At 31.3% G+C, this 23,718-nt stretch overlaps 1 protein-coding gene across 1 annotated transcript; it reads left to right on the top strand.

Annotated features, from left to right (window-relative positions):
- The first annotated feature begins 1,851 nt into the window (after nucleotides 1-1,851).
- LOC110617077 (histone-lysine N-methyltransferase, H3 lysine-9 specific SUVH4) lies at nucleotides 1,852-19,990 on the top strand. Its single transcript, XM_021759681.2, has 16 exons — nucleotides 1,852-1,933; nucleotides 2,506-3,003; nucleotides 4,116-4,184; nucleotides 4,473-4,538; nucleotides 5,776-5,830; nucleotides 5,994-6,103; nucleotides 7,064-7,243; nucleotides 11,675-11,785; nucleotides 13,464-13,562; nucleotides 14,137-14,186; nucleotides 14,288-14,376; nucleotides 17,172-17,331; nucleotides 17,766-17,871; nucleotides 17,956-18,138; nucleotides 18,934-19,323; nucleotides 19,594-19,990. The coding sequence occupies exons 2-16, from the start codon at nucleotides 2,524-2,526 to the stop codon at nucleotides 19,705-19,707; spliced, it is 2,262 nt and encodes a 753-aa protein (XP_021615373.1). The 5' UTR covers nucleotides 1,852-1,933; nucleotides 2,506-2,523; the 3' UTR covers nucleotides 19,708-19,990.
- The last annotated feature ends 3,728 nt before the right edge of the window (nucleotides 19,991-23,718 follow it).

The following is a 23,718-nucleotide window of genomic DNA, read 5'->3' on the forward strand; positions in this document are numbered from 1 at the left end:
ATTTTATCATATAAAAAATTAAACTCATAAAAAATTATCAAAGAACTTTTTTTTTTTATAAAAATATTCAATACGAATGTATGCTAAGGTGAACGAAAATTTTAAATTATATATAAAAATAATTAGTATATAAATTTTAAGGACTAAAATAAAAATTTTGCATAAAATTTTTTGTAAATGTATATATCAAAATTTAAGGATTAGAAGATAAATTTTATCAAATAAAAAATTAAACTCATACAAAATTATAATAGAATTTTTTTTATATAAAAAAATTCAACATCAATGCAACCACTTAGTGAACGAAAAATTTAAATTATATATACAAATAATTAGTATATAAATTTTAAGGATTAAAATGAAAATTTTATATAGAAATTTCCGTAAATTTATATATCAAAATTTAGAAGATAAATTTTAGTAAATAAAAAATTAAATTTATACAAAATTATAAGAGAATATTTTTTATAAAAAAATTCAATATGAATGTAACATAAGATGAATGAAAATTTTAAATTATATATATAAATAATTAGTATATAAATTTTAAGGACTAAAATGAAAATTTTACATAAAAATAATTATAAATTTATACATCAAAATTTAAGGTAAAAAAAATTTATATCAAGTAAAAATTAAACTCATACAAAATTACATAGAATTTAAAATTTTATGCTTCAAATCTCTTAAAAAATTGTAAGGACTAAAAGAAAATTTTATTACCTCCTTCTGCTTCAAGACTCTCCAACACCAAATTCAACTCAACTCACTACATTCTACCTATTTATAGAAGCAAGTTCACGGGGAGAAAACTCGGAGCATAAAATCTCTATCCGTGAACTTGCATAAGTAGCGTGAGGGAGAATAATGCGTGAAAGACATGCACACGACCTCCCATAGCCATGGCAAGGGGCATGGCAAGTCACTGAAAACAAACCATGGCAAGGGGCATGGCAAGTCACTGAAAACACTATTGTTAGTGGCGTTTGCAGGATAATGAAACAGTTTCTGAAAATGCTACTGATAGTAGCATTTTTATAATCAAAATAATTTCTTTAAAAATTTTTTTTTACTGACATCTTTATGAACACACTATTTTAGTAAATATTACAAGGTGCACTGAATTTTTTGCAGCAATAGAGGGGGCCAACTCTAATTCTACTAGCTGCATCAATGTTGTGTCGGCTTTGACTGTCTGGTCTCCTCCACCACAGGGTTGAATTAAGGTTAATATTGATGTCTCTTTAAACTCACAACGAAATTTATTAGATTTCGGCTGTGTAGTCCGAGATGCTAATGATAGATTTATGGCGGCTAAAGCAGGCTGTTTTTGCAGTCAAATGGAGGTTAAGTGTGCTGAGACAATGGCTTTTCGAGAGACGTTGAGCTGGATTAAAGAGTGCGGATGAGATCGAGTTCTTTTCGAATCGAATGCTCAGATTCTTGTTGTATCCATTAACAATACTTCGTTAGATGATTTATCTTTTAGTTCAAAATTATAAATTGCTTCTATCCAGAAACAAGATGTAGTTTTATTTACAGGTCTGCGAATGATGTCGCTCATATTCTAGCAATATCAACTCATTCTGAGTCAAGTCAAGGAGTTTGGATTCATATCCTACCTCCTCGTATAGTTTTTTATTATCGTTTCGAGTTGACGATATTTTTGTCATTTGAAAAAAAAAAAATCCTTTATAATTCAGATACAAATCAAACTTATTTACCTGTTAAAATAATTGACCGGCCTTAAATAGACTTTTGTACTTTTTACAGGTCCAAAATGGCCTTTTTACCTTTTTTTACTTATAATTAAAAAATAATTAATAAAAAAAAAGAGAAAAAGCCCTAAATTGGTCCTGAGGGGTGGAATTCAAATATCTCGGGATTCGCTCTTCGTCTGATCATTTTCTCTCATTTCTGTCTCGCTTTTCTGGTATGTGCTGCTTCATGTTGTACTCTTTTATCTATCCCCATTTCAAAAAAAACCTATAGAACAGTGAGACATTATAATAACCAGCACCTTGTCACCACCAATTTCAGTGAGACTCATGCTTACATTTTGGGGTTTCCCCATTTTTAAAAATTGTATCTTTAATTAGATTTTGAATGGGGATTTTCATTTCTTGAAACCCCATTTCCAATTTTATGAACAAATCCAATTTGGCTAAATCACTAGCCACTTTAACACTCATAAATGTTATCTCATTGTTGTTCAGAGATGAATTTGAAAGTGATTTTATGGTTTTATTCGTTTTGTCTCGTTTTTTAGTGGGTCACATTGATCATTTGAGTACTAGACTAGAGTCTAAATGTGGTCCAATCTAATAATTCATCGATTCTTTGTCTTGAAGTAGCGAGTTGGGTTCAGTGTTTTTTTTTTTTTTTTAATTTTAATTTTAATTTTTGTTTGCTCATATTAGTTGTAGCCGTCATCTTTGATTTTTTATATTTTTTTTCCTACAAGGGTTTTATTTCTTATTCAATTATTTTTGGTTTTTGATGCAGAATTTTGATTTTGGATTAATGGGTAGTTTGCACGAAGGTGGTAATGATTCCAATCAGAACACCAGCGAGCAAGAAACTCAAACTATAGTACTTGATGTTAATGTGACCAACAACAGTTCACATGTAATTGAGAAGTTGAAGTCCAAAGAACTTGTTCTGGAACGAAGGGTTAGCCAAAGACTTAAGAATATTCCCCAAGATAAAAGACCCTATTATGGTGATGATAATAATGGTGGCAAGAAAAAGTCTAAGGTTGATTTTTCAGCCAAAGATTGCCAACCAGATGAGGCTAGAAAAGAAATAGAAGATAAAGGCACTGAAAGTGGCTCTGCAATTGGTGAGCCCGATGATACAGAAATTATGGAAATAGAGGATGATGCTTATTTGAAATGGACAGATTATGAGGGCTTTATAGCTGATTCTGTTCATCAAAAGGCCATCAATAGGGTGAAAGAGACAATACGGATTTTTAACAAGCATAGCCTTCACTTTGCTCAGGTGATCTCGTTTGCAAATATCTATCAAGCGAATGGATTAAAAAAAATCATATATTAGTTTGAAAGTGTTTGTTTCTCTAATATCATAAATAAATAGAATGACTCATATTAATTTTTGTTTTTCCCATCTCCATTATGTCAGATATTTGAACATTTTGGTGCCTTAGGCTTACAATTGCCACATATCCATATTTGCTATTTTTTTTTATTTGAATTAATCTGATAAAAGGAAAAGGAAAAAGAAATAATTTCTTTTTCGATTTTGAAGTATCTTTATTATTGCATGATAAAAGGTGCAATTACTTGTTTGTTCATTTATACTTGCTAGTTAAATCAAGGGATTTAGAAAGATGCTTTGTTCTATTTTATGCTTTTGTTTTCCTCCACATCATTCTTTAGTGATGAAGTTTGTGGGTGGTGAATTACTTTATAGATTCTATACTCTTGGCTTTGTTTTCAAAGTTTTGAAATTTAAAGCGTAGGCATTGAAATTCATTTATCATGTAGCAAATAAGATAAGGAGACTTGGATGTGGACAAGTAGCAAAACAGATTTCAGTGGCTTAAATTAACAAAAAAAGGAACATTAGTATCATTGCGGTTAAATTGAAATTGATTATTGTCATTAAATGGTTGTGAGTTAAACTAATTAATTAACAATATTCTTTATATTCTTACCTACTTCTTAGGAACTATCCTGCCTCTCTATGTTTAACTTTGAATAGGCATTATACTTGGAGAGTTTGGCTATCCAATTCCAAAGTTTTCATCAAATGAGTTATAACTTTCATTGAAGATAACATTACATTTTGGAAACAACTTGTATGTAAACCCAATTTAGACACTGAGTTTGATTTATAAAGTGTCTCTTTTACGATGACTTATTGATGAGGGCATCTTTGTCGTTTTGTGGCTAGTTTTAGTAGTTACTCTGAATATGATTTGTCCATAAAACACATTTATTGGTAATAAGATCCTTCTGGCGATAATTTATGTTAAGCAGAATATATATTTTTTATGTTGTGAAATTGACAGCTCATGAGTTCCTTAATTTGGATAGATAATTGTGTTGGAGTTAATATCCGTGCTCAGAACTAATAAATATTTGTAACAGGAAGAGAGGAAGAGATGGGAGAATATTGGAGAGGTCAATGATGAGCAAATTGATAATGGGACAGGGAATGTGAGAATCTTAACCTTTTGCTTTCCTTCTTACGAACTCCCTATCCCTCAATCCCTTTTCTTTTTTTCCTCATTTCTGAAAATTTTGTTGTTCTTGTTGTTGAACCCATCAGTTTAGTCAATATGTTTTAAAAATTATTGTTCTTACATTGCTTTCCTTGCTGCTGCTCCCTTAGGACCTACAACAATAGAAGAATGATAGCATTGAGCTGACCATTTTGTGCCATATGTTTTGTAATGTAGATCTTATGTGGTTCTTATTTATGTTACTTCCTTGAGAATTTTGCAGAATGAAAGCCCAATTACTGACACCAAGCGATCTGTCATTCGACCTGATCTTAAGGCAATTACTGAGGCAAGTTGATAGCTGTTCTGCATCCTTTGATTATCATGGACATCCAGTGGCATGCTTTCACATTTCTGTTATTATGTTGCTTTTGGCACAATAATGGTGAACAAAGATGTCAAACTGAGATTTGAATTGAGGATTCAAATATAAGAGTTGGGAAGTCTATACAAATCAAATTGTAAGATTTTATATAATTAGTTTATCAAATAAGAAAATGACTTGTTTTAGCTTAACAGATATTTAATCATGTAGGTGACTGGAAAGGCACTTGTTTTAAAAGCAATCAGTGTGTGCCTCATCCACCATGATACATTCTTCTCATGTGTATGTTGCATGCATAAATGAAAAAAGCATTCAAAAACATTTCTCATGTTAATTTAATAATTAAAAAATATTTGACATTCTTAATCTATATCACATTACATGGATGGTATACCTTTTTTTTTTCTATTTATGATCTCTACAGCTTCAGTTTCACAGTTTTAACTATCAAGTTAAGCGTAGGGTTTTCTGACCTATGGAATTCCTATTTTAGTTCATCTTTAAAATGGTCATGTTTCTATATCATCTTAATACTTGTTTAGGAAAACAAGAAATTAGAACCATAATACCATCAAGTCGATTGTTTCTTATCATCTGAGTTGGTGTTGAATTTTATGTTTGGGGAGAAAGAAAAAGAAGATGGCCAAAGAAAGAGGCAACCTTTGAGATGGAAAAAAACTGGAAGAGAGAAATAAAAAAAATAGTGATTATAATATAGAGATCAAGAGTGATTAAATAAGATGATGAAAAAAAAAAAAGAAGAGAGAATACTTACATATCTTGTTTAGTTTGAAAAGAGTGAAGATTGTACAATTTACTTGAATCATACACTTTGAGTCATGAACTCATGTTTTATCTTTTATATGGTGACTCATAAAACCAATTCAAATTATATGCTTGAATTCCTTCAATAATGCAATCTGAATATGATTCTAAACTATAATGGCGAATAATTACAGTTAGTTGACAGTCTTCTCTGACCATGGATTGTTAGGCTTAGATTGATGCAATATCAGCACTAATTTATTGATTGTCACCATGAGCCATTTTATCTCTTATACATAATGTCAGCCTTTAGAATGATACTTTTTTTTGAGTGCTCATCTTAAAATTCTAGTCATTGGTGCATCTTAAAATTTTAGTGGTTGATTCTTACATTGACATAATTATTATTATTATTTTACTTTGTTGATTATGGCAGATGCAAAATGAAAATGAAGTCTTATACCCTGAAAAGATGATTGGTCATTTACCTGGTTGGTGTACTGTATAATAATTTGTTTTTTGGGTCGATATTTACTTTCCATTATTTTGAGTTTTATTTTCAATTGTGTCTACCTTTCTAGTTATGCAATTATATTTTGCTGCTTTGAAATTTTTGGACTTGAAAATACTATGAAAGTATTTCTAATTATGCAGGTATTGCTGTTGGCTACCAGTTCACCTCTAGAGCTGAAATGGTAGCCATTGGTTTTCATGGCCATTGGCTGAACGGAATAGATTATATTTCAAAAGTTTCTGGAAAGCTGGTAATGTCCAATTAGCAATTTGTCAGATATTATAATGCCTCCATTTATATTTTTATATCATCCCACTCTTTTTTTTTTAGTATCTGGGAATTTTTTTTATATTTCCTTCCTGCATCCTGAAAAGTGGATAGTTTGGTAGTTTGTATAAGGATTGGTGCTTATGAAATCACTCATTTTTTTTTTTGCTACTATTTTCTTAGAACTTAGTTATCAGAGACAGTAGTATAGAACCAAATTCTAAAATCTATCTCAAGCTGACTTTGCGTGTTAAATGAGCAATATGGTTGGTGGTTGGTGTTATTCTATTTCCTTTCTGAAATTATAATGTTGCTTTTAAATTTTGAAATAGTTGATTTATTGTCAAGTTTTTCAATCAACCTGAATCAACTCACACTGTATGTCGTAGCTCCCTTATGTTATGGCAGTAATTATCTTCTATGACCCCATTTTTTCCCAAAGAGAAGACAAAAGAGTATGAATATATATCCCCTTCATGGATACTGCCTTTGATGCTTAAGAATAGCAAGGTTACATTTGTGTGCATCAATGAAGAGTACATTTCAGCTTGTGATTACCTTAAACTTCCTCTTTTAACTCCTGGGAGATAATTTACATTTGTTAATTTGCCTTTAGAACTCATTAAATCACATTAACTTTGATGATCTGGCTAAGCTTAACTATGCATATAATTGAGCGCTGGTAGTCTTCTAGGAACACATTTATGATTTACCAAAAATGTTTATCCATGCTAGTATGATTACTTGGAGTATTTGTGTTAAGAGAATGAGTGAGAATTTTTATGGAAATTAAAATAGGCAATTGATGTTGTTAAGCAGTCTGATCCTGCTTGATTGGCTGGTAGTTGGCCATTGATTAGGACCTTTGTTTGTCATGTTAGGCTTATATTAAATGGAGCATGTGAGCTTTTAGAATGCTTAAATGTCTCTTGGAATGTTGCAGAATCAGAATTATGGTTATACCTGCCCACTAGCAGTGGCAATCGTGATGTCTGGACAATATGAAGACGATGTTGATTGCATACATGAGGTTGTTTATACAGGCCAAGGTGGAAATGACTTGCATCGTAGTAAGCACCAAATCAAGGATCAAGTCATGCATCGTGGTAATTTGGCTCTTAAGGTGTGATGTGGATTTATGTTTGTATCCAATTTTTGTCATGCTTTGTCATGTTACATTCCACAGATACTATTTTGGTGTTTCAATGCAGAGTTGAAATTTAAAGGCCCTCATTATGAGATGGCAACCACAACCTAGTGAAAAACAATGTCCTTAACCTATTCCCCTCATAGTGGGATGATTATGAACTGATTATATGGACCTTGCAAAGTAGCAAGCCCCATTAGTAGGCATAATCCTTGTGGACAATTATATAATTTCGAATACTCTGCTGAACTTACACAGTTACACTAGAAGATTCTGAATTTTTTACAGTCATTCTTCTTTAAATTGTAATATAGATACCTAGTTGAAGTGCTTGATTTGGAAATTATGTTTCTAGGAATGGATTTAAATTTTAAAAAGAAAAAGAGAACAAGAAGAAAAAGAGCGGGGAGGAATAAACAAAAAGGCTACGTCATTCATAAACATGCTACTTAATACATAAGCTTTCATATCTATAATGAAACATATAAAATATTGTTTCACAAATTACTCTAAATTATTGATTTTGAATGCTGCAAAAATTAAGGTGATTTGTCTTCCATTATCCCTTGAATTATGGAGACAACTTATCCTATATTAGGAGTAATCTTGACATTTATTAAGGAAAATCTCATCAATTCTCATACTCCCCCTTGATGAGATTTTTCTAAAATTACGGATTTAGGCCTTTTTTGAGCTACATGTGGGCGTAACGCGCACCTTTGGATCTAATGGATCTGAGCAAGCCTACACCTAGTTCTGCTTACTTGATTGGTGGTGAATGTAAAGGTGGTCTTCTCCCTTTTTCTATATATATTTTTATTTTTCTTTGTTTTTTTCCTCAAGAAACAGAAAATGAAAAAATTTGAAGAAATAGAGTAAGGATTTTAACCCTTGGCTCTAATAAAGGAGAAACAAAGAGTAGAAGACTAGGGACTTCAACTCTTGGCTCTCAAATCAGGAAGGACAAGAAGAAGAAGAAAAGAATAGCTTGATACTAAAGCTCATAGCTGGAGTGATAGGGTCTTTCTGCCTTGTGCACGCCATAAATTGTGTTGTGGAGTGCCTAGCACACCCCATGGTGTGCTAAAGTCCTTTCCAGCTGCTGACTTGTACACTTATGATCCTCCTTCCTTACTTGAGTTGGTTCCCTTTACTTTAATTCTAAAGTGCTCCGCAACACTTACAGTCGATAAATAATGGATTTTGAAATTGAAAGGGGAAATGTCATTAAAACTGCTAATCAAAGGTAACGACCCTTATTTAAAGGTTGTGAAGCCATTATTTGTAAGGCAACGACAAGAGGCCTTTTGTAGGCAGAAAGAAGTGTTGCTTTATTTTTTCCTGTTCTCTAAATATCCAAGCATTTTGCTGTCTTTTCCCAATTTCCTTTACAATCAAGATAAACCCTTCATTCTTTTTTCCTTTTTATAATGTTTTTAGTTGAAGAGCTAAGATTATCAAATAGACAAGGTGATTTGAGGTGAAGCAGAGCAAATCAACACTTCACATTAAAATTTTTGCAGAACGCGAGTTATTTGTATTTTCAGTGTACTTATTTGATGAAAAACATTATGATTTATGTTAGGTTGCTTTTGTAACTTTACAATAATGAAGTTTGTTTTGCCCACCATATATGTTATTTTTATTTTATAGCTTGTAGCTATTTTTGGAATCATTTTTATGTAAATACATAAAATAATTAGAAAATAATATGAAAGAAAGTTTCGGACTTCAATAGTGTTTGCTAAATATAAATTTAGGCTTTGACAAGATAAAATGTAGGAAAAATGAATAACGTGAAGTTAACTCTTGAAATCAATTTTTCATAAGCTAAATCTTTATTTGATGTATTTATGCATATTTTTTAGTTGTGTATCTTAATTTTGATTCTATCTTTAAATATCGATTCATTACTGTGAACTCAGCAAAATTTTTACAAAAATTTGCATAGTGATAGGATATTAATGTTACATTACAGCTGGCATATTTTTGTTACTCACGGAAACAACTATGAACATGACTGACTGTTATTTAAAACTGTAGTTTCAATTAGGTCGTTCGGTTCCGGTTCAACTCTAGCTAAGAACCAAAACTTCTGGAACCAAATTTCGGTATAATTCTAAGCAATTTCAGTAAGGTTTCGATTCGGTTCCGGTTGTTATTTTGGTTATGTTTTAACTTTAATTTTAATTTTAATTTCAGTTTAGACCTTGATTATTATACATAAAATTATATATTCTCATATTTATTTTAAAATAGTAAATAACTAATATTAAAATAATAATACTAATATTTAAACAATAATAATATTAATATTAAAAATACATTATGTGTAATTCTCATAAAAATATTATATTATTTTATATATAACTTTAGTTAAAAGATACATGTGTAATTAATATCTAAAAGTATATTATATTACTAACATATTATTTACTCATATCATTAAAAACTATAAAGCAATTAATACATTTATGGCTAAAAAATAAATACACACCAACATATATATAATTTAAATTCTATTACTATAGATTCAATTAATAAGGATATATATGTGATCTATTTAGATTACAATAAACTATAGAAAACATGGTTCTAAATAATGGCCATTACGTTATGTAATGGCTGTTATGTAACGAAAAATTAGAGGTCGTTACCTGTTACTCTATTATTTAAAGGCCCTCCTGATTTCCATTAGTAACGGCATTATTGAACGCTATGTAATGGTAACGGTCGTTATCGAAAGTTAACGGTAACGTCCATTACTATTAATTCAATCATTCTATTTTGCATGCCAAACATAATATATTATGAGGTTCTATTGAGATCCAACAATTTAAGAGCTCTTTTCTTTCAAACTCTATTTTTCTTTTCTCTCAAACAATTCATTTTTTCCTACATTTTTCTTTTATAAGCTTATATCCATCATAAATTACTCCATTCATTAGTGTTTTTCTTCTAAAAGATGAGTTTATTTTTCTTTTTCTGTTTTTATTTTTATAATATGCACTTTTACATTTTTTTTTTTTTTGTATTTTTGTTGATTAAAGATCATTTTTTATGTTAGTTTTGAGTTAAAATTATACTTTAGTTTATCCAATATATAAAATAGTGTGACTTTTTTCATTTTAAACTATACTCATAAATTTATTTCATTCAATTAATTGTAAAATAACTCACATAAAATCTTATGCTTAAGTTTTATTAGTCAGTTATTAATGGCCAATGCTAAATGTAATTCATATTTAGGACGAGTCATAATACCTAAGTTAGTTATTATAAATGAATTAAGGTATAGGTTTTTGTAATTGATTTTTGGTGTATTATTTAATTCCATTACATTAGTTTGTTATAATGATGTTTAATTTAAGTTATATAGTTTATATTCAATGCATTTATGCCTATTATATAGTTGTTTACATTATTCTGACTTATATCTATCAATATTAATTTATTTTATGAATTTTGCAAATTGTTTTAGAAAATTTGCGTAGCGCCAATCCGTTAGCGTTGTGTTACTGCTGTTGCATGCCTATTTTTTTGTTACTCGTAACTGCAACAATGAATGTGGGCGCAACCGCGATTTAAAGCCACGATAGCTAACAAATTAAATTATTTAAATTATATAGTTAGAAATTTTTAATACCTCATTAGAATATATGGTTATTTTATAATATTGTAATAACTATTTAATAGTTAATAGAGAGAGTTTGTATTAAATTATATGAGTAATTTAATTCACAAAAGCGGGTAAATAATATTAAATATAAGAATAATCAAATAGAGTATATAAACACATATGCGCGTGCGCACAAACGCACAATGAACTAAGCTTTTATCAAGTTGAGTCTTGAATAGTCCACAAATAGTTTATTTTATTTATATCATTATTTATAGTAATTTACTATATATTATTTAACACTATAAAATTAGGATTTGAAAATTCTTTGTATAGAATCATATATTTTAGTATATGATTTATAAAATTATATTGAAACTATATGATATATAAAAATATTATTGAAACTATATAATGGAACCATGATATTATTAAAATCACTTAAAAAACATACACCTAAAAGTCAGTTTTTTCAGTAGATTTTTAGTAGGGCTCCTGTTCGGTACCAATATTATTCTTGATAAAAAATTAGAACCAGAACTAAATAACATTGGTTCTTGTTCAGTTCTGATACAGTTTGGTATGGTTCTTCCATCCCTTGTTTCAATTAATTCAATTTATTCATATTTTAAATTATCATGTTGACTTTTTTTTGAACCATTTCGCACAACTCGATGAATAATATGTGGCATTGATTGAATGAATTTGGAAACACCCAAATAAATGTTGAGTGCTTGAATCAATTGGCTATGTCACCAAATTTTTGTTTTTATTTTCATTTCTTGTAGAATAGTATGGAGCAATGTGTACCTATCAGAGTCATTCGTGGACATAAACTGGGTGTGGGTGTTGGTCGGAGTAGATCTCGCAAAGTGTACACATATTGCGGCTTGTACAAGGTGGACAATACTTTTTCTTTCAGCTCCTCTTATTTTTAAGGACTTATATATGTTATAGTCATAGTGTGTTAATGAATGCTCTCGTTACAAATTTTGAAGATGCACAACTTTTGCGATTATGCCCAACACTCACCATCAATAAGTGATAATTTTCTAGGAGGCACATTGTTGTTACAAATGTGTGGATTCTCAATTTTAGATCTTCATGTCTTCTCATTGTATATGCATGTGATATAAATGCAAACACACATAAATACATGCATATACACAAATTATAGGCCCATATTATTTGAATATTCTATACTGCGCATTAAAATTCAATTGTATTAATTTGGTCCACAGAGTTGTCAATTTCATTTCAATTGTGTTAGATGGATTCAAGACATGCCTGCTTTGTTGACGTGATTTTGAGATAAAACTTCTCAACATGAACAATAATTGTTGATCCAAATGATGTAGGTCCTTCTTGGGGCTCTTAGAGCTTATGGATGTTTAGATATGAAAAATACTTCAATGAATTTCTTGAGGGTATAATTTTGGAAAACATTGCTATTTGCCTTCTAGCTTAACACCATTCAAGCATAGAAACATGTTTAGATTCATAAGCTATAATTGAAACAAAATCAGTAACTTACAAACTAAATTCATGAAATTAGAAGCATAGTTTCATAATTTGCTAATCTCCATATTTGCCTTCTGGCTTCACGCCATGTAGCATACACACATGGCTTACATCCATTGGATATAATTGAAACAAAATCAATAATCAACAAAACAAATTCATAAAATTAAAAGCGTAGCTGCCCCCATTTGTACTATGATCTGAAATAAGTGTCTAAAACATTGGTATTTCAATGTCGTAGAATATTGTGGCACATGTTGTGGTAGCTAAAGCTAAGGTTTGAGGAAGGACAATGAAAAGGAAGAGAGGAGGAGAAGGAGAAGCAACAACGCTCAAGCAAAGGAGGAATAGGAGGAGAATGAGACTCTTTGTTATCTTTTTATTTTTATTAAGTTTTTTTTGTAAATATTATTGGGTTAACTGCTAAATGAGAATTTTTGTGGAATACAGACTAGTAATGACTATTTATTAATTATATATTTAGTTATTTAAAGTATATTGTTTAACATTAGAAATTAATAATAATGGCTTTTAAATATTAAATACTGTAATTGTTATTTTGAAAAATTTTATCATATATTTATTAATTTCTCATTTTAAATCAATATTTTCTTAAAATAAAATTTGTTAAATAAAATTAAAAAATGAATTGTGCCAACAAAATATAATTTCCATATTACATTCTAGATTGGTGCAGTAGGACTTTCTTATCATTAGCCCATATATATATGAGCCATTGTCTTCTCACCTACATCAATAATTTCTCATTTGTAATTGAAGTTCTGTTTGAGAAATGCTTTGTTTTTCATTTGTTCATTTTTAGTGTGGAATTAATATTGATAAGCATAGAGTGACTGATTATTTAACATAACATATTTATCTTTGCTGCTGAATTTCATATAGATGATCAATATTTGATGTTTGTTCAATAAAAAAAAATGAAGTTATCCTATGGTAATTCCACTTTTGGTATGTACTATCCAACGGGTAAAAGTTTTGCAAGTGCTTAAACTCTGACAATATCAAGTGTTCCATTAATTTTCATTCTGTCTGTAGGTTGTAAAGCATTGGGCTGAGAAAGGTATTTCAGGACATAATGTTTTTAAGTACCGTTTAAAGCGACTTCTTGGACAACCCAAAGTGAACATAGATAAGGTGATCATCTTTTTTTCCCCTTTCTTATGGTGGTATGTTTACTTTCTATTGCGGGAAATCATATATATATAGATATGTTGTATATTCCTTTCCTTGTAGATAGCTTGATTCCAGGTTTGATTCTATGGGTTAATTTTGGAGATTTACATACCTATTTATTGAATATATATATAAATATGTAATATTTTTCTATGTGAAATACATCAGATAGTCTTCTACACTTTCAATCCTACAGAGAAGGCATTTTGGTAGTTTATCATAGTGGTTTACAATAAACAAATTGCAAAATCGTGCTTTATTTGGTGGTTTTGCGAACATTTTTTCTCCTTTTTTCCTTATTTACAGGCAATGTGTCGGTGAATTTACCCTTTGAATAATTTCCTTTTTTAATCCATTACATAATGGTATGGTGGTTCAATGCATCTCACACTTAGCTGTAAAGAATCATGCTTGAGTTCGTTATGTCTATTTGTTTCTATAGACAGATTTCTTTGTGGCATAATAATTTTTTTTTCCATTTGTTTTACTTGTCTGCCAATAGTATTAGTCTAACCAATTTGTGGCTATTGTTTAGGTTCATTATGAACGACAAAGAAACTCTAATGTCTCTTCAAGATTACCTGGGTATGAAATCTATAAATTAAGCTGTTATGTAAATGATTGTACATTGTTTTTCTCGAGCATTATAAACATCATATGAACTGATTTATGTACTGTTTTCTAAGCTTGGTCTGTGAGGACATTTCTTATGGCAAAGAAGCTATATGCATACCTGCGACAAATATGATCGATCATCCTCCAATTGCACCTGCAGGCGAGTTTGCTATCGACTTATGCCTATTTTGTTTTAGCGGATCTTAGCTTATTGCATTATAGTTGTTTGATTTTCTTTTTCCTAGTTTCTAGTGTTGTATTGTTGTATGAGGAAGAAAATTTACATCACTATATAACTTCTACTTGTTGCATTCACAACCTTTACAGTCTCATAAGATTGCATTATGATATTAGGCTTCTTCTTTGTTTACATTATGATATAATGTGATCATGTCAAATCCTATTCTCCTTCCTCTTCGTCTTCATCCTCTTCTTCTTCTTCTTCTTCTTCTTGGCTTTGTCTCCAAGTGATCCTTCTCCTCCCTCAATTTCTGCCCCTTTTTTTGTTATTATAAATACAATAACAAACATGTGTGATAATCCAATTTCATTTTTTTTAAAATAATACAGCTAAGTCACATGATGTGAATGAAATATTAATATTATGTTGCCATGGAATGCCATTAAGATATGCTCACAATGATTTGAAGACCGGACTGAAATTACTCTTATTGATGAGAAGTAGAGGAAATATCCAAACTGTCTATAAAATAAATATAAATTTAATTAACACAAAAATAATTTGGAATAATTCTTTTTTAAAAAATAATCTTTTCAAGGTTTGTCTACCAGAGGATCATTAGTGCAGTCAGCCGCTGTCAATTATTCTATATTAGTGCCACAACCACAATCTAACTTAATTTAGGATTTTTTCAAGATCATCTCCATTTTTGTTCTTTTTTTCAAAAAGAAACTATGAAAATCTGTTTTGCTGCATATCGTGTTTTATGTTTTCTTTACTTTTTTTTTTTATCCATGCATTTAGCATTTTAAAGGCTTATGAAGGGCATTCCACAGAGGAGGAGAGAAATCGATCCCAGAGAACTGATATCAAGATTCTACGCCTTGGGCCATCACAATTAAGCGGCCTAGGCATGTTTTCCTTACTTCCCTCACATTTGTTTTCAAAACACAGAAATATAAACTTCGAAACAAGTGACAGTGGTTTCTTCATTTTAGTTTTTCTATATAACTGCAGTGCCACTTGCCTACTTCTTCATTATTATACTCTAATTTTCTTTAGATAATTTTTTATTGATCTTCTCTAAATTCATATATATTATCTAATAGTTTTTTCTTTTCATTCAAATTAATTTTTTTGAGGAAATATTTATTATATACTTAATAGTTACAATAATAAGGCTAATCTATTTACGGTAAAAATGTGGAATTTTCGAGTATTACATTAACAAGCATAGAGGAATTTGATCTTTTCAGTTTCTTTTGAGTATCATCTACCTCTTATCTGGCAATACATAAAGATATAAAAATATGGATTATCTTAGATTTTCCCTTTGGAACTACTCATTACTAGTAATATTTTTTTACAACTAGGCCTTTATTGATAAAAGGGATTCATAACAATCATGTGATTGTGTTTTATACAAATTGTGATGTCTATTTTCACCAAGGATTTTCTCCTTCAACTAAGCACAACAGATGGTATTTGATTGGAATGGGAAATTACGAACAACAACAACTAAGTCTTGGTCTTAAACCAGTTGGGAACGACTATATAGATCCTTTGTCCCTGTTCATCCTATATTAATCCAAAACTTAAAAAAATCCTTTGATATTACTTCCCTTCACGTCATATCAAGTCTCTTCCTTCCCTTTCTTACTCCTTCCTACTAACTTACCACACTTCCGTCTTGGGGCGTTTTAACAGTTGACACTCTATATTAGACATGATTTTATCTCCAATATGTGTTACATGCATGCTCAGACGAATGTGTTAATTAATAATCTATTCATTATCATGTTACTGAACATTTATAGTAACATCCACATTTTTTCCAAACTGAAAAATTATAAAAAAGAAAAAAAAAAGTCAATTTGAAGGAGGTAAAGGTTGAACTACCTTTTTGAGGCAATACTTATGTTTTATTGAAAGTAATTATATTTGAAGTTTGAAGTTATGTGGATATACTCACTTTTAAAGCTAAATTTCCAGGGCAAGGGAGATGGTGTTGTGGGTTGTTGGGGTGGAGAGTTGGTGTTTAGAGCGCATGAAAGTGAAGGGATATGTGGCATGGGAAGGGAGTGTTATGGATAGTTTTGAGTTTTTGCTTTCAGGTTATTTGATGTAAATTTGAGATGCTAAATATTATTCTGGTATTTGTCCCTAGTTTTTTGTTTTTGAGATATCATTCACTTCCCAAGTTTTTTTTATTTATTTTTCTATTACCTTTTCTTTTAATGGGAAATGGCATTTGAAGTACAAATATAAAAAAGATGAATGTAGTAGAGATGCAGGTTTTATGATGAATATCTGATACTATGATGATAGATAAGATTAAGAATGACCATATCCAACTGAGTGCATGTAGCACATATTAGGGATAAAATGAGAAAGGATCAACTGAGAAGATGTGGTCACTCCAATGTAGAGAACCAGCAGCTCCCACATGGAACTGTGATAAATTAGTGGTAAGAGTAAGGAGAAAATGGAGAGACCTAAAATAATATATTGAAAAGTAGCACCAAAAGATGTATAATTGAATATCTATGAGGAACTGGTCTCAAATAGAACTGAATGGCAACAAACGGCAATATAGCTAACCCCAACTAGTTTGAAATTTGTTTCCATTGTTGTTTCTTTTGATATAGAAATGCTTGTGATGCCCATTCCGTATTCTCTTCAGTGTTCTTATGTTACTGAATGTGTTTACTACCACATGTTGATTTTTATTAATTCTCAGGCTTTATCAATGATAAAATCTCAAAAATTTGTAGGGTTTAAATATACCAAATCTGTTCAAGTTACAGAAAGTATTACTGTTCCTCCAAGTGCTTATGGATGCAGTTGCAGAGGCCAATGTACTGATCCAAAGTCTTGTTCTTGTGCTCAACTTAATGGCTCTGACTTTCCGTATGTCTGCATAGATGGTGGGAGGTGAGTTGTGATTACGCTATTGATCTAAATCAATCTTATTTGGTCACTTTATTGGAATGGTGTACACCAGCATTGATCCAAGATGGAATCTTATAGTATAATGCTACAGACTCTTTGTTTATCTGGTAGTTTTGCTAAAATTTACCATTTTCTCCATTACAATTATTAGTGCCATTCATATAATTCAACTGGGGCTGTTGCAGAAAGTGTCTGGTACGGCAACATGTAATTTTGAACACATTTCTGAATTAAATTCTTTTCACCATAACTTTACGGGACTTGAACTTATTAACATGTAGATTATGCCGTTTTTACTGTCATTTTTCTCTATTTGCAGCCAGTTTAGTCGCTGTCCTGAATTAATCTGCTATATATTGGTCACTTTTCTTTCTCATCTCAGCCAGAATATACTCTGGAATATTTTCTGTTTTCAGACTAATTGAACCAAAGGATGTGCTGTTCGAATGTGGACCAAAATGTAGCTGTGGACCAAATTGTATTAACCGTGTATCTCAAAGGCAATTAAGATACCAACTTGAGGTATATTATCTGTGCAATCAAGAAGCAATCGCTATTCATTGTCAAGTAGCACTGGTGTCTAATTGAAACATTTTCTTTGGACAGGTCTATCGTGTGGATAACAAAGGATGGGCTGTCAGGTCTTGGGACTTTATTCCTTCTGGTGCTCCAGTTTGTGAATATGCTGGAATTCTTAGAAGGAATGATGAGTTGGATAATGTCTCCGAGAATGACTACATATTTGACATTGATTGCTGGCACACAATGAAGGGAATAGGAGGAAGAAAGGTACTAGTATCTGATCATTTGAGAAACTGGCACTTTTATGTGCTTTCTGAAAATCTAATACGGATATTGAATGTTCGGAGTATACAGTTTACTTCTCTTTTGTTCTCCCTTTCTTTTATCTGTTCAATAGCATTATCTGCTGAGTTTTTGACAATATGTTGTATTTCAACTATTTGATATTTTATAGTAAGGAGATGGGATATCTTCAACTTGTTGGTTTGAATTTTCATTTTAGAACTAGTTAAATATTGAAACAGTATGAGACTATTAGAATTGCTGAGATATTCCCTTGATTTATGGGATGACTATGAGAAATCATGTGATTGATTAGCAAAATTATTGGATTAGTTAATGTTCATATTAAGGAAGATTTTTGGAAAACCATATAGATATTGTATCTTCCCCTATAAATATGGATTTTCATGTATTATGCTAATATACTAGTCAATGAAATGCAACCCTTTAGGGTCTTGTGTTGTGACGTAGGCTCTCAGTAGCCCAATCACATAAATCGTCTTTGTTTTTTTATCGTATCTTTTCTATCATTCTAAATTTCAACAGAGACTACATTTCTCAGTTTTTTTGTTGGTATGCTGAATTTTGGTTTTAACCAGTCTATTGCACTGGTTTCAAACTCTTTGCCATTTTCATTATAAACTCTTCTCAGAATTTACATATGTATGACTGCTTCTGTTCTGGTGCTTGTTTCTAAAGCATCTCTATGTTGTAATTCTTCACATTCTAATGCCATGTCATATAGAGGCAAAGGCTTTTACTGAGGCACTTCTCTTGCAGAAGCGACAACACGATAGATCTATACCTACAAGTGATCTTGCAGAGAAAGAGGACCATGAGCTGACAGAGTCTATAGCTACAAGTGATCTTGCAGAGAAAGAGGACCATAAGCTGACAGAGTCTATAGCTACAAGTGATCTTGCAGAGAAAGAAGACGATAAGCCGACAGAGTCTATAGCTACAAGTGATCTTGCAGAGAAAGAAGATGATAAGCTGACAGAAATTGAGTCTGAGTTTTGCATAGATGCAGGTTCCTGTGGTAATGTTGCCAGATTTATTAATCACAGCTGTGAACCTAATCTATTTGTCCAGTGTGTTCTAAGTTCCCATCATGACGTTAGATTTGCTCGGATAGTGCTTGTTGCTGCAGATAACATACGTCCTATGCAGGTAATTTTCTCTTATTTCTCTTCCTCTCACTTTGGCTTTCATGGATATTTCTACCTAAACTTGACCTAATATTAGCCATTATATTTGGAATTTGTGTGTGGAAAGTGGGCAAATCATCAACATCCTTTGACTAATGTTTGATCTATAAGAAAAGTTTTGTACTCTTCCTGAAGCTGCGTCAACTTAAAGTGTTATGAGCTTGTCCTGAAGCCAAAGCTGAACACCGATTTTATTTGGAATAACTAAAGCGTGTTTCGTTGTTGCAAACAGGAACTCACTTATGACTATGGCTATGCACTTGATAGTGTTGTTGGTCCTGATGGGAAAATAAAGCAGGCACCATGCTTCTGCGGTGCGAGCCAGTGTCGGGGACGTTTGTATTAAACAGATGAAGGCTTCCAAATGAGTTGTATTCCTTTCATTCTTCATTTCCCCCTCTCTGAAAGAAGCAATTACCAGTGATGGATAGTGTATTTGATGTATTGTCTTCTTAAACCTGTTGGAAAACTCAGTGATGAATTGGTGTGGAAATGCCCCAAAGGAAATGTTCTTACACACTTTACTTTTAGGTGTTGTATAAGTAAATGCTACCTTCTTGATGTTTCTCATATGAACAGTGCGGATTTTTACCTCAGTGGAAAACAATCAGATGATTTCTTGAACCTCATTTCTTGATTTGCATAATTGATTCATGTTGTTTACTAGTTATGCATTGGCATATTTATACCCTACAACTCTGTGAAAGCTATAAAATTTTTTTTCCCTAATTTAAGTTATTAAATTGCCTGTATTTATATTGTGTTTATTGGATCCATGTTTAATTATTTGTTTGACCCTATTATTGTTATTAGAATAATTTATAATATAGTTTTTAGGATTTAATAAAACTTACAACTTAGTCCTTTCCATCATTTTATTAACAAAATAGTACTTTCTGTTAAAATTCACTATAATAATTTAGTATTTCGACTTTTAATTTTAATAATTATAATAATTAGTTTTTATAATTTTAATTTTTGTAATAATTCAGTCTTTTTAATTTGAGTTGATTTCATAAATGGTTAACTAATTCAAGGATGATCAGACCAAAGCCGCCTATAGAAGAAATGAAAATTTCCATCACTTCTTTTGTATTTGGTTGGTAAAAAATATTAGAGTTTAATTATAAAAATTTAATTTTGAGAATCGATTATAAATAAAATTAATACCTATCAAAGTTGATGAATTTTAAACGGATTCTGTAAAGTTTGGATAATAGTTTTTTTTGAACTAAATGTCTGTATAAAATAAAAGAAAATTTATTATTTAATCTCTAGAAAAATTTATTAATGGGTCTTTCAATTTTAAAAAATATCTTAAAACGTCTTTGATATTTTAAAAGGTTTATTACTTAGTTTTTCATTAGTTTTAACTATTAAATTTTATAAAAAAATTTAAAATACTCTCAATACGAAATAACTAACTAATAAATTTTTTCAAACAATAAGATTAAATAATAAAATACTTAATAATAAAAACTAATGAAATGATTAACTAATATATTTTTTAAAACGTTAAAAATATTTTAATATATTTTTCAAAATTGAAAAACCAACTATCGATTTTCCTATATTATAAAGATTAAGTAGTAAATTTTCTTATAATAAATTCCACAAACTTTTCCATATACCACCTCTCTACTTAGTTACTATTAACATTTATAGACAATAATAGAAGCAAGGATTGTCGCCCCACGACTTGCAAGAGACTCCAAAACTAAGGGATCCGAAATAGTAGAATCTTTCCTACAGCTTTAAGTTAAAGGTTTTCTTTTGAAATCTCGACATATTGCTACCACCGAGCCCATGCTTAAGCTTATTAAAGACTTCTAACCAAACTTCCATCATAGAATCTCCCCCTATCCAAGAAGAGATTACCTCAATCTCAACAGAAAATGAATCTGAAGAAAGTTAATAAACTATCCAACACTAGAATGTGTTGGATTAATCTTGGAGATGCTAATACCAAGTTCTTTCATAATGCTGTGAAGATTAAAGAGGTCAAAAATACAATTACCAGCTTCAATTTGCCATAGGGGTGATGAATGAATAGAGCAGGATTAAAGAAGCCGTAGTTGGTTTTTATAAACAACTATTGGGCTTTGTCGATCAGAGGAGGCAGTCAACTGCATCAGATATAATTAGGGGAGGTCCTATGGTTTCAAAGGAAAAGGTTGCTATGTTATGTGATGTTGTCTCGGATGAGGAAATAAAGAACATTTTCTGGTCTAGTGGGGTGGATAAGGCCCTATGTATTGGTGGATACAATGGATTTTTCATCAAGAAAGTATGGAATATAGTAGGAAGGGATGTGACAGATAATAACAAATAGATTGGGGAGGGTCCTTAGTAGGATAATAAGTTCTGCTCAATTAGTCTTTGTTCCAGGCAGGAAGATTGTGAATAATGTACTGCTAGACTATGAACTTGTTTAGAAATTACCATAGAAGGGAGGGAGTTTCTTATTGTGCACTTTAAGTAGACCGTAGGAAAGCTTATGACTTGGTGCATTGGGACTTTTTAGAGGACATGTTGATTGGTGTGAGCTTTCCTACTATATTCTTTGATTGGGTTATGACTTGTGATAGGTCTATTTGATTCTTAGTCTTGGTAAATGGATATATAGAGGGATTCTTTCAAGGGAAGAAAGGAATTAGACAGAAGGATCCTATGTCTCCTTTGCTCTTCGTGTTGGCTATGGAGTATTTATCTAGGTACCTGTCAGTAAGAGTGGAGGAAAACTTTAAATTTCACAAGGGTTGAGCTTAATCACTTGTGTTTTGCGGATGACTTGTTCCTTTTTAGCCATGGGGATAGGGGTTCTGTGGAGATTCTTGGTGAGGGTCTGAAGCATTATGCTTTAGTGGTTAGGTTACAAGCGAATGATTCGAAGAGCTATACATATTTTGCTAGAGTTCAGGGACCTATCAAATAGTAGATCTTGCATTTTCTAGATCTTAAAGAGGGGATGTTACTCGTTACTTATTTGGGAGTTCCTTTGGTTTCTACAGCTATGAAAAAGGACCATTTGAAGAGATTGATTGAAAGAATTATAGCTAGAATAACAAGCTGGATTGCTAAAAACTTATCATATGTGGGCAGGCTTCAACTCATCAACTCGGTGCTTAGGAGCTTGCTTTGGTGCTACATCTTTATTCTTCCTAAATTTGTAGTGTATGGCACTGATAAAAGATTTAGGAGCTTTTTACGATTGAGAACTGGTGAAGGAGGAAGAAAAATAATTGTTGCATGGGATAAAGTATGTAGATCAAAGAATGAAGGAGGCTTGGGAATCAAGGAGGTTATGTCTTGGAATAAAGCAGCTGTAGAGAAACAAGTATGGTACTTGGTTGCTATTAAATCATCTCTATGGACCTCCTAGATGGAAAAGAATGATTGAGGAATGTGAGCTTCTGGGAGATATCTAAACCCTTAGCTGGCCTTGGAGGCATTTAATAAACCTAAGCAAACAACTCAAAAGTAACTATTCGTACAAATTAGGTAGAAGAGAGTTCTCTTTCTAGTATGATCCCTGGCTCAACAGGAAGAGTGTGATAGATAAATATCTTACCATCAATATACAAGATGTTGATGTGCCTAAAATTGCAAAAATCAAGGATTGGTATAGACAAGTGAAATGGAGGCTACCAAACCCGTCAAACAGTGTTACTGAGGAAACTTGGGCTTAAATAAAAAAATTACGAAGCGAAGGAAGAGTAAGATGATAAGATTGTTTAGAAGTTGTCCATTACAGAAAGTACATTATTGCCAGTGCCTGTAAGCATTTTAAAAGAGCTGAGAATAAAGTAATATGGTGAAAACTGGTGTGGGATAGTAAGATTGTCCCAAGGGATCTGGAAAGAAATATTGCAAAAATGTGAAGCTGGAAGGGAAGTGTTCAGTTGGAGGAGAGAGATATGTTGGATGGTACGTAGAGCTACTGGCAAATATATTTTGGCTAAAATTAGAAGAGTTGCTTTTGCTGCATCTGTATATTATACCTAGCAAGAATGTAACTTGGTGGTGTTTCAACGTAGATGTTTTAGCGCAAGTAGAGTTATTGCCAGAGTTTTGATGATTATAAAGTTGAGGTTAATGGGTAATAGAGATAGGAAAAATGATAGATGATATAATTGGAATTGCTGGAATTGTGGCCAATTGACTTGTAGTTGTTGATATCCTCTTATAGGTGCTTGGAGCTGATTATGGTTTCCTGCATTATACAGATGTTGATAGAACTATGATATTGGTCTTAGACTTAATTTGCTGAAATGGATTGGAGAATTGAGCTCTTATAGCTAAAATTGATTGGGTGCCCATTTGCAGAGTGACAGTGTTGATCTATCCTTTGCTCATC

The sequence above is a fragment of the Manihot esculenta genome, chromosome 6 (assembly GCF_001659605.2).
Source record: "Manihot esculenta cultivar AM560-2 chromosome 6, M.esculenta_v8, whole genome shotgun sequence".
Classification (NCBI taxonomy): domain Eukaryota; kingdom Viridiplantae; phylum Streptophyta; class Magnoliopsida; order Malpighiales; family Euphorbiaceae; genus Manihot; species Manihot esculenta.